Source organism: Lonchura striata, chromosome 36, assembly GCF_046129695.1.
Source record: "Lonchura striata isolate bLonStr1 chromosome 36, bLonStr1.mat, whole genome shotgun sequence".
Lineage (NCBI taxonomy): Eukaryota > Metazoa > Chordata > Aves > Passeriformes > Estrildidae > Lonchura > Lonchura striata.
The window spans coordinates 2027887-2043886 of record NC_134638.1 but is presented as its reverse complement, the minus strand read 5'-3'; the positions used below and the strand labels follow the sequence as shown (position 1 = coordinate 2043886).

Sequence of the window (16000 nt, the reverse complement as noted above, 5' to 3'; positions counted from 1 at the left end):
ACATCCAGCAGGATGACCAGCAGGATGGCCAGAAGGATGACCAGCAGGATGGCCAGAAGGATGGCCAGAAGGATGACCAGCAGGATGACCAGAAGGATGACCAGCAGGATGACCAGAAGGATGACCAGCAGGATGACCAGCAGGATGACCAGAAGGATGGCCAGAAGGATGGCCAGAAGGATGACCAGAAGGATGGCCAGAAGGATGACCAGCAGGATGACCAGCAGGATGACCAGAAGGATGGCCAGAAGGATGGCCAGAAGGATGACCAGCAGGACATCCAGCAGGATGACCAGCAGGATGACCAGCAGGATGACCAGCAGGATGACCAGAAGGATGGCCAGAAGGATGACCAGCAGGATGACCAGAAGGATGACCAGAAGGATGACCAGCAGGATGACCAGCAGGATGACCAGAAGGATGACCAGAAGGATGACCAGCAGGATGGCCAGAAGGATGGCCAGAAGGATGGCCAGAAGGATGACCAGCAGGATGACCAGCAGGACAGAGCTGGGACACTGGACATGCCCAGAACAGAAGACTGGTGCTGCTGGCAGTGTTACATCAAATACAGGATGGTAAAATTTAACACAACTGAATGAAATTTAAATTGAAATTCATACAACTCACATTTTATACGGTTAAATATCATTTACTACAACTGACATATAAACAAATACAACTTAGAAGGATATACAGCTCTACAACATTACATACATTTGAAATTCATACAACTTAAATTAAATATAATAAATCTAATTTAGTACAATGTAAGCCTTATTTCATATAACTTAATACAATGAAATACTATCTAACATTATTTAAATTTAAACCGATACAGCTTAATTTTATGCTATTAAATAAAATCTAATAGAATTTCAACTCTTACAACCTAAAGTTAATGCAAGTAAATTTCAATAGCATTTAAAGTAATACAACTTAAATTTATACAACCAAGTATATTTTATACTACCTAATATATTTTATACTAATAAATATATTTATACAACCAAATATATTTTAATACAATATCTGAAATTAATACGTACTTAAATACAATTAAATACAAATGAATACAATCTGAATTTAAATTTATATAACTTAAAGTTAATGCAAGTTAAGTATTAGTTAATATCACTTAAGGTGATATAACTTAAATATACACTTAAATACAGTTTAATAGAATATAAGTTTAAATTCAACCTAAAATTGCTGCAAGTAAATACAAATGAATGCAATGTGAATTTAAATTTCTATAACTTAAAGTTAATGCAAGTATTAGTTAATATCACTTAAGTTTAAGCTGATATAGCTTAAATATACACTTAAATACAGTGTAATAGAATATAAGTTTAAGTTCAACCTAAAATTGCTGCAAGTAAATACAAATTAATGCAATCTGAATTTAAATTTCTATAACTTAAAGTTAATGCAAGTAAGTATTAGTTAATATCACTTAAGTTTAAGCTGATATAGCTTAAATATACACTTAAATACAGTGTAATAGAATATAAGTTTAAATTCAACCTAAAATTGCTGCAAGTAAATACAAATGAATGCAATCTGAATTTATATAACTTAAAAGTTAATGCAAGTATTAGTTAATATCACTTAAGTTTAAGGTGATATAACTTAAATTTATACACTTAAATACAGTGTAATAGAATATAAGTTTAAATTCAACCTAAAATTGCTGCAAGTAAATACAAATGAATGCAATCTGAATTTAAATTTCTATAACTTAAAGTTAATGCAAGTATTAGTTAATATCACTTAAGGTGATATAACTTAAATATACACTTAAATACAGTGTAATAGAATATAAGTTTAAATTCAACCTAAAATTGCTTCAAGTAAATACAAATGAATGCAATCTGAATTTATATAACTTAAAAGTTAATGCAAGTATTAGTTAATATCACTTAAGTTTAAGGTGATATAACTTAAATATACACTTAAATACAGTGTAATAGAATATAAGTTTAAATTCAACCTAAAATTGCTACAATACAATCGAATGCAATCTGAATTTCAATCCCTACGACTTAATGCAGATAAACACCACTTAAACCACTGACATTTGAACTAGTGCAAGCTAAATGGGCGCAGCTTGATCAATTGATTGATTAAGGTATGGATTATTGGTCAGGTCGTGGCCAGGAGGACGCGGCTCCTCCGGGGGCCCGTGGCCAAGCTCCGCGGGTCGGGGACGAGCACGTTGATGTTCTCCAGCCTCAGGACCTGGTGGTGGCCCGGAGCCCAGCCCGGCCCGGCCACGCCTGGGCTCCCCTCTGCCTCCCGCAGGTACTCCTCAATCAGCGCCACCTGCGAGCCAGAAATTTAAATTCATTTTAAAAAAATAATCCGGATTTTTAAAAAATATAACCCCCCCACGTCGCCGTTTCTGCTCAGGTTCCATCCCCGTCGCGATGCTCGCCGTGCCTCGCGGGAGGATCTAGAGAATCCATCTGCCCCTTGTGTGGTTTTTTGTTGGAATTGGAGGTGCTGGTTATTCTGAAATGGTAAAAATCTGGTTTTCTGCCCCGTTGCTAAAGGAGAAGTCGTAATTGGTCTGTGCTGGTTTCAAGGTTGTTTATTCTGTTTATCTCTCACATGTTCTGCTGCCCTGCCCAGCTCTGCCCTCAGCGGGATGTTACAAACATTAAATACCACAAACTACCTGTGCAATATTTACAATAATAATTGTAACAATAATATTTAATAATAATTGTAATATTGATATTTATCACCTACGTTGAACAGTGTGTGCCCAGCCTAAACCCAGTCCCCAGTTTCTGGTATATAATATTACAAATCAAATTAAATTAAATAGCAAAAACTACGTGTGCTGTATTTACAATAACGTGCCAGTGTAACATCCCTCAGTGGGATGTTAAAAACATTAAATACCAGAAACTACCTGTGCAATATTTACAATAATGTGTTAATATTTATCACCTATGTTGAACAGTGTGTCCCCAGTCTAAACCCAGTCCCAGTTTGTATATATACATGTGTGTGTGTATATATGTATGCATATATATATATATATATATATAATGTTTGTAACATTATACACCACAAACTACGTGTGCTATATTTACAATAATGTGGGTTGGTGAGGGAGATGTTTATGGGTCAGTGAGGGAGATGTTTTTGGGTCAGTAAAGGATGTTTTTGGGTCAGTGAGGGAGATGTTTTTGGGTCAGTAAAGGATGTTTTTGGGTCAGTGAGGGAGATGTTTTTAGATCAGTGAAGGATGTTTTTGGGTCAGTAAAGGATGTTTTTGGGTCAGTGAGGGAGAGGTTTTTGGATCATTGAGGGAGATGGTTTTAGATCAGTGAAGGATGTTTTTGGGTCAGTGAAGGAGATGTTTTTGGATCAGTAAGGGGATGTTTTTGGGTCAGTGAAGGATGTTTTTGGATCAGTGAGGGAGATGTTTTTGGATCATTGAGGGAGATGTTTTGGAGAAGTCAAACCCTCGGAAATCATGGGCTGGCCAAAAGCACTGGGAAGATCTGGGCAAGCGCGACCCCAGGGCTTGGCCCCATCAACCACAACCTCTGAGCCTGCAGGACTCTTCAGCCAGAGACCAAATTTAAATTGTCTGCACAACTTTCCTCTGCTGCTAAAAATCCCTGTTCTGTTCCGGGGGTAGTGCTGGTGTCTGCGTGAGCACAAGGGGCAGAAAGAGGAGGGAAAACGTGTCCCGGGTGGTGGCTGGGATGTGGAGTGAGGGCCAACCTCACCCTGAGCCGAGGCACAGGGGCACGTTTCACCTGGCACCTCCTCTCCTTTCTGCAGTCAGGGACGTTTCCTGCTCTCCTAGGTGGACTCTGTGATGCCTTTATCCCCAATCTTCCTTTATTTAAGTTGAATAATAAGTTTTGCACCTTTAAGGCGTGTTCCAGGAGTGAAGGAAGGAGGAAGAAGTGCAGAGTTTGTTTTCAAGAACTCGCTCCCTCCTCCACATCCCTGCTCCTGCCCTGTGTTGTCTGCGGACGGACAGACAGCAGGACAGAGCTGTCCTTTGCTTTTCTGGTTCTTTTTAGCTAGCCGAGGCAAAGAAATTCCTTGCATTGTGGTTTTTTCCCTTTCTCTGGACCTGCTCTGGATGAACACCAGCAGAGCAGCAGCAGCTCCGGGCCAGGGCCGTGGCATTTCCAGCACTGAGGGACTGACCCGAGGCCGAGCGAGCCCGGGGGATTTTTCTGCCTTTGTCTCTCTCTTGGAATGGCAAGAAGTTTTATTGTTTCATATTATCTAAGTTTGCTTGTTTAATAAACAGTTTTTTTCCCCACTTTTCTCCAAGGAGGTGCCTTTCCCAAATTAGTTAGGAGGAGGGGCCAATTAAATTTGCTTTCCCAAAGGAACCCTTCTGGGGGTTCTTTCCCCAAATTTGCCCTGAACCAGGACAGCTGCCCAAGGAGCAAGCTGCTCCACTGCCCTTTGCTGCAGGCTCTTACCTTCTGTATTTTGGTCCACACACGCTCTCCAGGTCTTCCTGCCAGGATGTCCAAGGCATCTGCCATCAGGGACTGCCGCTGGGGCGCCGAGGGAGAATCAATCAGTGAGGAATTCACAGAGAAACCACCTCTGAGTGCACAGATTAAACCCCAGTCCAAAATCCTTTGGCTCTCTGATGATTTCGGGCCTCATCTGGCGCACAGCGAGCGCGGCCAGCTCATCTGTGCGCTGCGTTCTCGTGGATCTAAAATGCTGTGGATCTAAACTGGATTTTTTGGATCTAAATTGCCTTCCCTGCCAGGGCAGTCCTGGCACTCTGCACCCCTCCCAACCCCTGGGAAATACTTCAGACACTCTTAATTCAGAGACAGAGAGATGGGGGTTGGCTCCAGGGTGTCCTGCCCTTAGCATCAGTGCTGAGGAACAAAATGGAGAAAACTGGTGCTTGAGACCTGCGCTTATTGCTGCACTTTAAAAAAAAAATCCCTTCCAAAATGTTGGGTTAAGTTAAAGGGAGCGCAAACAGTAGTTTTTTTGGAGTCTCTTCACGAGTATTTTGTGACGAGGAATTGAGATCGACCAGCACTACAGGTGTGAAGAGTCCTGGGCTGTGCTCAAGGCTCACCCAAAGGTGTCCCTTGAGAGGAGGAGGACGGACACCCTCTGTGCACTGAGGCACAGCAAGAGGAGATGTTCCCCCCCGCTCTTTTCTCAACAGCCCCAGGAATCCTTCACCGACCTGGGGCACCCCTGCAGCAGGTCTGACAGGTGAGCAAGAGCAGCAGGGCTTGTTCTGACACCGGGAGCGGGTGGTGGTACAGAAAATCAAGTTTTCCTCCTGTCCTCCTCAGCCATCCACTGATTCATGCTGATTTCCCACTGGTGGTGGGGACCCAGGACAGAAAATCAAGTTTTCCCTCCTTTGCTCCTGTCCTCCTCAGCCATTCACTGATTCAGGCTGATTTCCCACTGGTGGTGGTACAGAAAATCAAGTTTTCCCTCCTTTCCTGCTCTCCTCCTCAGCCATTCACTGATTCAGGCTGTTTTACTGCAGGTCAGAGATGTCAAAGCAGCAAGAGCTGAAAAATCACTGCAATAATTTTTTTTTTCCAGACCGATTTGGGGAGGTTTTGGGGGCAGAGAAGGGATTTTCAGTAGATACTGACAGGTGAGTCCTGGTGGTTCTCTCAGTCATCCTTGCGGGTGATCAGCTCTATCAAACACTGAAGGAGGATTTGAGAACTCTTCTAGACCCCCACACTGGACAAAGGCCTTCAGAGCACAGCGCGTGTGGGATAAAGCTCTTTTCTAACCCCGAGATGGGGTAACTGCGAGATGTTTTAAGAGCTTTTATTCTGGTTTTTTTTGATGTAAACCTTCCATCAAGCTTTAAGCCCTCTCTACGGATCCATTTCCCACCCGGGTGGACGTACAGAACTTCAGTGGCCCTTCCCCGCCGTGGCCTCTCAGCCTGAAGAAAGCAGAGCAAGCGTTGGGAATGCAAACGTACCAGCTGGTCATCGTGCCGGGAGAGTCTCTGCAGGTAGGGCACGGTGGCCAGCTCGGCCACGGCCTGGGCCACCAGCTGGGCGTGCTCCTCCGCTCTGCGCAGGTGGCGGAGCAGGTTGGCGCGGTGGAGCTGCTCGATGGCGCGGGCGCAGGGGCCGCGCTCGTCCTGTGGGCAGGGAGAAGAGAGGGGCTGGGAGGAGAGGTGCTGACCTCCGAGCCCTGTGCCTCCTGTGTCTGTGTGTCCGTGTGTCCGTGTGTCTGTGTGTGTGTGTGTGTGTGTGTGTCTGTGTGTCCGTGTGTCTGTGTGTGTGTCCGTGTGTATGTGTCTGTGTGTCCGTGTGTCCGTGTGTCTGTGTGTCCGTGTGTGTGTGTGTCTGTGTGTCCGTGTGTCTGTGTGTCTGTGTGTGTGTGTCCGTGTGTCCGTGTGTCCGTGTGTGTGTCTGTGTGTCTGTGTGTCCGTGTGTCCATGTGTCCGTGTGTCTGTGTCTGTGTGTGTCTGTGTGTCTGTGTGTGTGTGTGTGTGTGTCTGTGTGTGTCTGTGTGTCTGTGTGTCTTTGTGTCTGTGTGTCCGTGTGTCTGTGTGTCCGTGTGTCCGTGTGTCCATGTGCCCGCGTGTCCGTGTGTCCGTGTGTCCGTGTGTGTGTGTCCGTGTGTCTGTGTGTCTGTATGTCCGTGTGTCCATGTGTCCGCGTGCCCGTGTGTCTGTGTGTCCGTGTCTGTGTGTCCGTGTGCCCGTGTGTCCGTGTATCCGCGTGCCCTCCTGTCCATGTGTCCGTGTGTCCGTGTGTCCGTGTGTCCGTGTGTCCGCGTGCCCTCCTGTCCGCGTGTCCGTGTGTCCGTGTGTCCGTGTGTCCGTGTGTCCGCGTGCCCTCCTGTCCGTGTGTCCGTGTCCGTGTGTCCGTGTGTCTGTGTGTCCGTGTGTCCATGTGCCCGCGTGTCCGCGTGTCCGAGGAGAAGGATTTGGTGCCAGGAGCTGGCTGGGGCAGGAACACGGGGATGGCACGGGAGGTGGGGCGGGGAGCCGCGGGTAACGAACACAAAGGGTTTTCTCCTTTGGAATTGGTTCTCACAGAATCGCAGAATCAAAAAATCACAGAGCAACAGCAGCACGGAAACACAGAATAACAGAATAAAAGAATCACAGAATAGAAGAATCACAGAATAAAAGAATCACAGAATCAAAAAATCACAGAGCAACAGCAGCACAGAAACACAGAATAACAGAATCACAGAAACACAGAATCACAGAATAAAAGAATCACAGAAACACAGAATAACAGAATCACAGAAACACAGAATCACAGAATAACAGAATCACAGAAACACAGAAACACAGAAACACAGAAACACAGAGCAACAGAATCACAGAAACACAGAACAACAGAATAAAAGAATCACAGAAACACAGAATCACAGAAACACAGAAACACAGAAACACAGAAACACAGAGCAACAGAATCACAGAAACACAGAACAACAGAATCACAGAATAAAAGAATCACAGAATAACAGAATCACAGAAACACAGAACAACAGAATCACAGAATCACAAAATCAGAGAATCACAGAATAACAGAATAAGAGAATCACAGAATCACAGAAACACAGAACAACAGAATAACAGAATAAAAGAATCACAGAATCACAGAATCACAAAATCACAGAATCACAGAATCACAGAATCACAGAATAACGAGGTTGGAAGAGACCCCTGAGATCATCCAGGTCCAATCTTTTTAACCATATCCAGAGATGGTGATTCCACCACCTCCCTGGGAAGACAATTCCAGTATTTTACAGAATCACAGAATAATGAGGTTGGAAGACACCTCTGAGGTCATCAAGTCCAGCCTATGCCCTAACTTTTCACAGAATCACAGAAACACAGAATAAAAGAATCACAAAATCACAGAATCACAAAATCACAAAATCAAAAAAATCACAGAATCACAGAATAATGAGGTTGGAAAAGACCTCTAAGATCATCAAGTCCAACCTATGCCCTAACTTTTCACAGAATCACAGAATAACAGAATTACAGAATCACAAAATCACAAAATCAGAGAATCACAAAATCACAGAATAACAGAATCACAGAATCAGAGAATCACAAAATCACAGAATCACAGAATAACAAGGTTGGAAAAGATCTCTAAAATCATCCAGTCCAGCCTATGCCCTAACTTTTCACAGAATCACAGGATCACAGAATAACAGAATTACAAAATCACAGAATCACAGAATCACAGACTAATGAAGTTGGAAGAGACCTCTGAGATCATCAAGTCCAACCCGTGCCCTATCTTTTCACAGAATCACAGAAACACAGAACAACAGAATCACAGAATAAAATAATCACAGAATAAAAGAATCACAGAATCACAAAATCACAGAATAAAAGAATCACGGAAACACAGAATCACAGAAACACAGAATAAAAGAATCACAGAATCACAAAATCACAGAATAAACGAATCACAGAATAAAAGAATCACAGAATAAAAGAATCACAGAATCACAAAATCACAGAATCACAGAATCACAGAAACACAGAACAACAGAATCACAGAATAAAAGAATCACAGAATCACAGAATCACAGAAACACAGAAACACAGAAACACAGAACAACAGAATCACAGAATAAAAGAATCACAGAATAAAAGAATCACAGAACAACAGAATCACAGAATAAAAGAATCACAGAATAAAAGAATCACAGAATCACAAAATCACAGAATAAAAGAATCACAGAATCACAAAATCACAGAATAAACGAATCACAGAATAAAAGAATCACAGAATAACAGAATCACAGAATCACAAAATCACAGAATCACAGAATCACAGAAACACAGAACAACAGAATCACAGAATAAAAGAATCACAGAAACACAGAATAACAGAATCTCACAATCACAGAATTCCTGAGAGATGGAGAGCATCGTTTGTGTGTGGAGTGAGGATTGAGCTGCCCCACTCACACCAGGCCTGGAAGCTTTTGATGCAGTGAGAATTCAGTCGTGGCACAATTAGAAATTGTGTTAAGGTCATTACAAAGCAATCAGCTATCCGAGTGTGAATTAGGGCAGAGCTGCAGTGTGAAAAGTTTGGCCACCTTTAGGAAAAGGTAAATAATGTTGGCGTGCCAATCAGAGTGCTTTGTAAATTCTAAACCATGTGGAAATGTATAAAAACTGTTAATTTGTGCCCGTTTGTATTAGTTCCCTGCCACTTTTGCAGGCGAGACTGGGTGTATATTGGAAATTAATTTAATTTACAAATAAAAGGATGTGGCTCGGGTGCTGATCATCGCATAAACGACCCGAGATGGATCTCATGGATCTTGTGGCTGGATAGATAGAATTGGATTGCAAATAAATATTTTATTTTTTCATTTTAAATTTGGCCGGACACATTTTTATTGATAAAAATATCATGGAAACCCTCGGGCAGATCCATGTGAGTGCAGCCTTCCTGTAAAATCAAGAATTCACCTACTCCGGACACTGAATTGTTCCTCCTCATCACCAAAAAAAGAAATTCTTATTAACCTATGGACTCTGAATAGAAGAAAAGGCTGATTGCTGAAATCTTGGCCTCAGGTGGAATTTTCCCTATAAAACCCAAATTTTCCCTATAAAAACCGAATTTTCCCTATAAAAACCAAATTTTCGCTATAAAACCAAATTTTCCCTATAAAAACCAAATTTTCCCTATAAAACCAAATTTTCCCTATAAAAACCGAATTTTCCCTATAAAAACCGAATTTTCCCTATAAAAACCGCCTGTGCCAGGATGGAGGTGTGGGCATAGGGCAAAACCTCTGCTGAGGCTGATTTATTTTTGCACCCCCAGGGTCGATCCCCGGGCTCGGCTCTGTCTTTTTCCGTGGCTGGCGAGGTAGAATTTGACCGCTAATAAAATTATTTTTTATTTTTAATCCGGCTGAATAAATTCTCATTTGTAACACGGTCAATGCAATGTCCTCCCCTTTATTAGTGAGAAGATGGCAGGTTTTACACATTTCCATATGGTTTCCAATTTACAAAGCGCTCTGATTGGCACGCCAACATTGTTTACCTTTTCCTTAAGGCGGCCAAACTTTTCACACTGCAGATTGCTCATTACTTTGTAATGACCTTAACACAATTTCTAATTGTGCCACGACTGAATTCTCACTGCATCAAAAGCTTCCGGGCCTGGTGTGAGTGGGGCAGCTCAATCCTCACTCCACGCACAAACCATGACCAAATTTTTCTCTCAGAAATCCTGTAACACCTCCACGAGGATCCAGACCTGGAGGAAAACGCCTCACGAGGAGCTGAGTGACCCCTGAGGGAGCTCGGGGTGTGCTGTGGGTGTGAAATAAGAGCGAAATTGTGTCGGTGCTTGTGCAGGAGGGGTGGAACACCACAGGCAATAAAGAGCCGAGGAAACCGCACGCAGAGGGAAATTTAAGAAACTGTGTCACTGTTAAATCACGAGAATTCCTTCCCAAAAAATCCTGAACCCACCCCAGCTCTGCTCCTAACTCCATTGACAGAGCGTTTCTGCGCGCCGCAGGAATTAAACCCACACACCAAAACTGAACGGGACGCTCACCTTTATCTTGGAGCTTCCCACAAAAGCCACGGCGGCCGTGATGCTTCTCCCGGCGTTCCGCCAGAACGCTCCCGGTTCTTCCTCCGTGCTGGAGCTCAAAGTTATCCTCTGGCCTGGGGGGAGTGAACGAGGCTGTTTTCATCCCGATTCTTTGTCCCGTTTTCTCCGGGGCAGCCGGCGGGTGAGCTGGAGGAGGACTCGGGGGCACGGGAAGAGCCGCCGGGGCCGCGGATCCTCAGCACCCCTCGCCCCCTCGTTCAGCAGGGATTTGGGATTTTTGGGGAGGTCACCCCCAGAGCCAGGCCGGTTCCTGAGCGACTTGGCGCACCTGGATGGACCGGCAGGCTTTGGGTCACAAACTTCTCCACGATTTTCCCGATGTCTCTGTTTCTGAAGCCCAGAGTCAGTAAGTACTGCTGGCCAGGGCGAGATTCTTCAGCCTCCTCTGGCAGCAGGTGGATTCCGTGCGGATCTGCGCAGGGAAAGGAAAATCGTTTTTGCTGCCGCGTTTCTTTCCGGCTGTAAGACAAGTCACTTTTTTCCTCTGGAGCAAAACCTTCTTTTTAAGAAGGAGTGAAACAGCCTCCAGAAACTTCACCAAAACACAAACAGCAAAACCAGCGCGCCCCGGCTTCCAGTCTTGGCGCTCTGCAGCCTTTCGCCTCAACGGCTTAAAAGCCGAAGGTGCGGTGCCCGGCTGCCGGGACAGTGTGCGGGTGTGCAGAGGCCGGGCAGCGTGCGGGTGTGCGGAGACTGGGCACCGTGCGGGTGTGCGGAGGCCAGGCAGCGTGCGGGTGTGTGTGTGGCTGCCGGGGCAGTGTGCGGGTGTGCGGCTGCCGGGCAGCGTGCGGGTGTGCGGCTGCCGGGGCAGTGTGCGGGTGTGTGTGCAGAGGCCGGGCAGCGTGCGGGTGTGTGGCTGCCGGGGCAGTGTGCGAGTGTGCGGCTGCCGGGCAGCGTGCGGGTGTGCGTGCGGCTGCCAGGGCAGCGTGCGGGTGTGTGTGCGGCTGCCGGGGCAGTGTGCGGGTGTGCGGAGGCCGGGCAGTGTGCGGGTGTGTGTGCGGAGGCCGGGCAGCGTGCGGGTGTGTGTGCAGAGGCCGGGCAGTGTGCGGGTGTGTGTGCGGAGGCCGGGCAGCGTGCGGGTGTGTGTGCGGAGGCCGGGCAGTGTGCGGGTGTGTGTGCGGAGGCCGGGCAGCGTGCGGGTGTGTGTGCGGAGGCCGGGCAGCATGCGGGTGTGTGGCTGCCGGGGCAGCGTGCGGGTGTGCAGAGGCCGGGGCAGCGTGCGGGTGTGTGTGCGGAGGCCGGGCAGCATGCGGGTGTGCGGCTGCCGGGGCAGCGTGCGGGTGTGCAGAGGCCGGGGCAGCGTGCGGGTGTGTGTGCGGAGGCCGGGCAGCGTGCGGGTGTGTGTGCAGAGGCCGGGCAGCGTGCGGGTGTGTGTGCAGAGGCCGGGCAGTGTGCGGGTGTGTGTGCGGAGGCCGGGGCAGCTCGGGTGTGCGGAGGCCGGGCAGTGTGCGGGTGTGCGGCTGCCGGGGCAGCGTGCGGGTGTGTGTGCGGAGGCCGGGCAGCGTGCGGGTGTGCGGCTGCCGGGCAGCGTGCGGGTGTGCGGCTGCCGGGCAGCGTGCGGGTGTGCGGAGGCCGGGCAGCGTGCGGGTGTGTGTGCAGAGGCCGGGCAGTGTGCGGGTGTGTGTGCGGCTGCCAGGGCAGCGTGCGGGTGTGTGTGCGGCTGCCAGGGCAGCGTGCGGGTGTGTGTGTGGCTGCCGGGGCAGTGTGCGGGTGTGTGTGCGGAGGCCGGGCAGTGTGCGGGTGTGCAGAGGCCAGGCAGTGTGCGGGTGTGCAGAGGCCGGGCAGCGTGCGGGTGTGCGGCTGCCGGGCAGCGTGCGGGTGTGCGGCTGCCGGGCAGTGTGCGGGTGTGCGTGCGGCTGCCGGGGCAGTGTGCGGGTGTGCGGAGGCCGGGCAGTGTGCGGGTGTGCGTGCGGAGGCCGGGCAGTGTGCGGGTGTGCAGAGGCCAGGCAGTGTGCGGGTGTGTGTGCGGCTGCCGGGCAGCGTGCAGGTGTGCAGAGGCCGGGCAGCGTGCGGGTGTGTGTGCAGAGGCCGGGCAGTGTGCGGGTGTGCGGCTGCCGGGCAGCGTGCGGGTGTGCGGCTGCCGGGCAGTGTGCGGGTGTGTGTGTGGCTGCCGGGGCAGTGTGCGGGTGTGTGTGTGGCTGCCGGGGCAGCGTGCGGGTGTGTGTGCGGCTGCCGGGCAGTGTGCGGGTGTGCGGCTGCCGGGCAGCATGCGGGTGTGTGTGCGGAGGCCGGGCAGTGTGCGGGTGTGCGGCTGCCGGGCAGTGTGCGGGTGTGTGTGCAGAGGCCGGGCAGTGTGCGGGTGTGTGTGCGGCTGCCGGGGCAGCGTGCGGGTGTGTGTGCGGCTGCCGGGCAGTGTGCGGGTGTGTGTGCGGCTGCCGGGCAGTGTGCGGGTGTGTGTGTGGCTGCCGGGCAGCTCGGGTGTGCAGAGACCGGGCAGCTCGGGTGTGCAGAGACCGGGCAGCTCGGCTGTGCGGCTGCCGGGCAGCGTGCGGCTGTGCGGCTCTCCGGCCGCGGTACCTGTGAAAACGTGCCGCGCGTAGCCGGGGTGCCGCTCGGCAAAGGTCCCGCTGGCCTCCTGCAGCGTGTGCGCCTTGCTGCCTCGCTCGAAAGGCGTGTACAGAGCGCAGAAAGACGCTTCTCCGGCCAGGGCTTCTTGAATCAACGCCTGAAAATAAAAAAAATAAGGGCAGAGAAATGATAAATTATGCGTTTCGTGTTGGGCGGCGCTGGTTAAAAAATATATATATAAAAAAAAAAAATATATATATAAAAAAACCCAAACAAAGCAACTAGGTGGTTTGGGAGGCGACGCCATGAACATCCACCTTCAAGAAGACAGAGAGAAGAGGAATTTTTCCGGCGGAGAGAAAAAGCGATTCCACATCAGGAAGAGTTAGGGAAATATTCCTTCGTCAGCCATGGCCGGAGTTGTTGTGTCAGGGGAGGTTTGGGTTGGATATCAAGGACAGGTTCTTCCCCCAGAGGGTGGCCAGGCGCTGTGATTTATTAAAAAATATGGATATTGATCACCGATATCCAGCTGTGGCAGAGAAAAACCCTCCAACAATTTAAAGTTAGAAAGTGATTTATTAAAAAAATATGGATATTGATCACCGATATCCAGCTGTGGCGGAGAAAAACCCTCCAACAGTTTAAAGTTAGAAAGTGATTTATTAAAAAAATATGGATATTGATCTAGTACCGATATCCAGCTTGACAGACAAAAACTCTCTAACAGTTTAAAGTTAGAAAGTGATTTATTAAAACAATGTGGATATTGATCACCAATATCCAGCTGTGACAAAAACTCTCTAACAGTTTAAAGTTAGAGTGGAAGAAAAGACTGATTGCTGAAATCTTGGCTTCAGGTGGAATTTGCCCTATAAAAACCGAATTTTCCCTATAAAAACCGATTTTTTCCTATAAAAACCGAATTTTCCCTACAAAAACCGCTTGTGCCAGGATGGAGGTGTGGGCAAAGGGGAAAACCTCTGCTGAGGCTGATTTATTTTTGCACACCCCAGGGTCGACCCCGGGCTCTGTTCTTTCCTTTTGGCTGGCTAGATAGAATTGGATTGCAAATAAATATTTTATTTTTTCATTTTAAATTTGACTGGACAAATTTTCATTTATAACAGTATCGTGGAAATCCTCCACGTGAATGCAGCATTCCCATAAATTTCATTACGGGATTCACCAACTCCTGACACTGAATTGTTCTTCCTCATCACCAAAAACAAAAATCTTATTAACCTCTGGGCTCTGAACGGAAGAAAAGACTGATTGCTGAAACCTTGGCTTCAGGTGGAATTTTCCCTTTAAAAACTGAATTTTCCCTATAAAAACCGAATTTTCCCTATAAAAACCGAATTTTCCCCATAAAAACCGAATTTTCCCTATAAAACGAATTTTCCCTATAAAACCCGAATTTTCCCTATAAAACCCGAATTTTCCCTATAAAAACTGAATTTCCCCTATAAAAACTGCCTGTGCCAGGATGGGCGTGTGGGATAGAGGAAAACCTCTGCTGAGGCTGATTTATTTTTTCACCCCCAGGGCTTTGGTCTTTCCTTGTGGCTTGCTATATAGAATTTGACTGCCAAATAAATATTTTATTTTTCCATATTAATTTGACCAGACAAATTTTCATTTATAACAAAAACCTCTGCTGAGGCTGACCCTTGTTGCACACCCCGTGCCAACCCCGGGCTCGGCTCTGTCCTTTCCTTGTGGCTCTCTTTATAGAATTTGCCTGCCAATAACCATTTGATTTTTCCCCATTAATTTGACCAGACAAATTTTCATTTATAACAAAAACCTCTGCTGAGGCTGACCCTTGTTGCACACCCTGGGCTCTGTCCTTTCCTGGTGCCTCTCTCTATAGAATTTGCCTGCCAATAATCATTTGATTTTTCCCCATTAATTTTCCCGGGCCCGTTCCCATCTGCAGCCCCAGGAGCTGGTGCAGCCCCGCCGGGTCTGTTCCACCCGTGCCACCCGTGCCCGGGGCAGTGCCCGGGTCTGTTCCTCCCGTGCCCGGGGCAGTACCCGGGTCTGTCCCGTGCCCAGGGCAGTACCCGGGTGTGTTCCACCCGTGCCCGGGGCAGTGCCCGGGTCTGTTCCACCCGTGCCCGGGGCAGTGCCCGGGTTCCTCCCGTGCCACCCGTGCCCGGGGCAGTGCCCAGGTCCGTCCCGTGCCACCCGTGCCCAGGGCAGTGCCCGGGTCTGTTCCACCCGTGCCCGGGGCAGTACCCGGGTCTGTTCCACCCGTGCCCGGGGCAGTGCCCGGGTCCGTGCCATGCCCGGGGCAGTGCCCAGGTCCGTCCCGTGCCACCCGTGCCCGGGGCAGTGCCCGGGTCTGTCCATCCCGTGACACCCGTGCCCGGGGCAGTTCCTGGGTCCGTCCCGTGCCACCCGTGCCCGGGGCAGTTCCCGGGTCTGTCCCGTGCCACCCGTGCCCGGGGCAGTGCCCGGGTCTGTCCCGTGCCACCCGTGCCCGGGGCAGTGCCCGGGTCTGTCCCGTGCCCGGGGCAGTGCCCGGGTCTGTCCCGTGCCCGGGGCAGTGCCCGGGTCTGTTCCACCCGTGCCTGGGGCAGTTCCCGGGTCTGTCCCGTGCCACCCGTGCCCGGGGCAGTGCCCGGGTCTGTTCCTCCCGTGCCCGGGGCAGTGCCCGGGTCTGTCCCGTGCCACCCGTGCCCGGGTCTGTCCCGTGCCACCCGTGCCCGGGGCACTGCCCGGGTCTGTCCCGTGCCACCCGTGCCCGGGTCTGTCCCGTGCCACCCGTGCCCGGGTCTGTCCCGTGCCACCCGTGCCCGGGGCACTGCCCGGGTCTGTCCCGTGCCACCCGTGCCCGGGGCACT

General features: G+C 49.2%; 1 protein-coding gene across 1 annotated transcript in view; it reads right to left on the bottom strand.

Moving 5' to 3' along the window:
• Positions 1–631: 631 nt before the first annotated feature.
• Positions 632–16000, bottom strand: part of SPATA16 (spermatogenesis associated 16) — a 37915-nt gene continuing 22546 nt past the window's right edge. Inside the window, exons 9-14 of the mRNA XM_077789675.1 lie at positions 13158–13305; positions 10909–11052; positions 10581–10693; positions 5978–6142; positions 4467–4544; positions 632–2325 (exon numbers count right to left, since the gene is read on the bottom strand). Of these exons, the coding sequence (XP_077645801.1) occupies positions 2146–2325; positions 4467–4544; positions 5978–6142; positions 10581–10693; positions 10909–11052; positions 13158–13305 (828 nt within the window). The 3' untranslated portion in view covers positions 632–2145. The remainder of the gene's footprint in view (positions 2326–4466; positions 4545–5977; positions 6143–10580; positions 10694–10908; positions 11053–13157; positions 13306–16000) is intronic.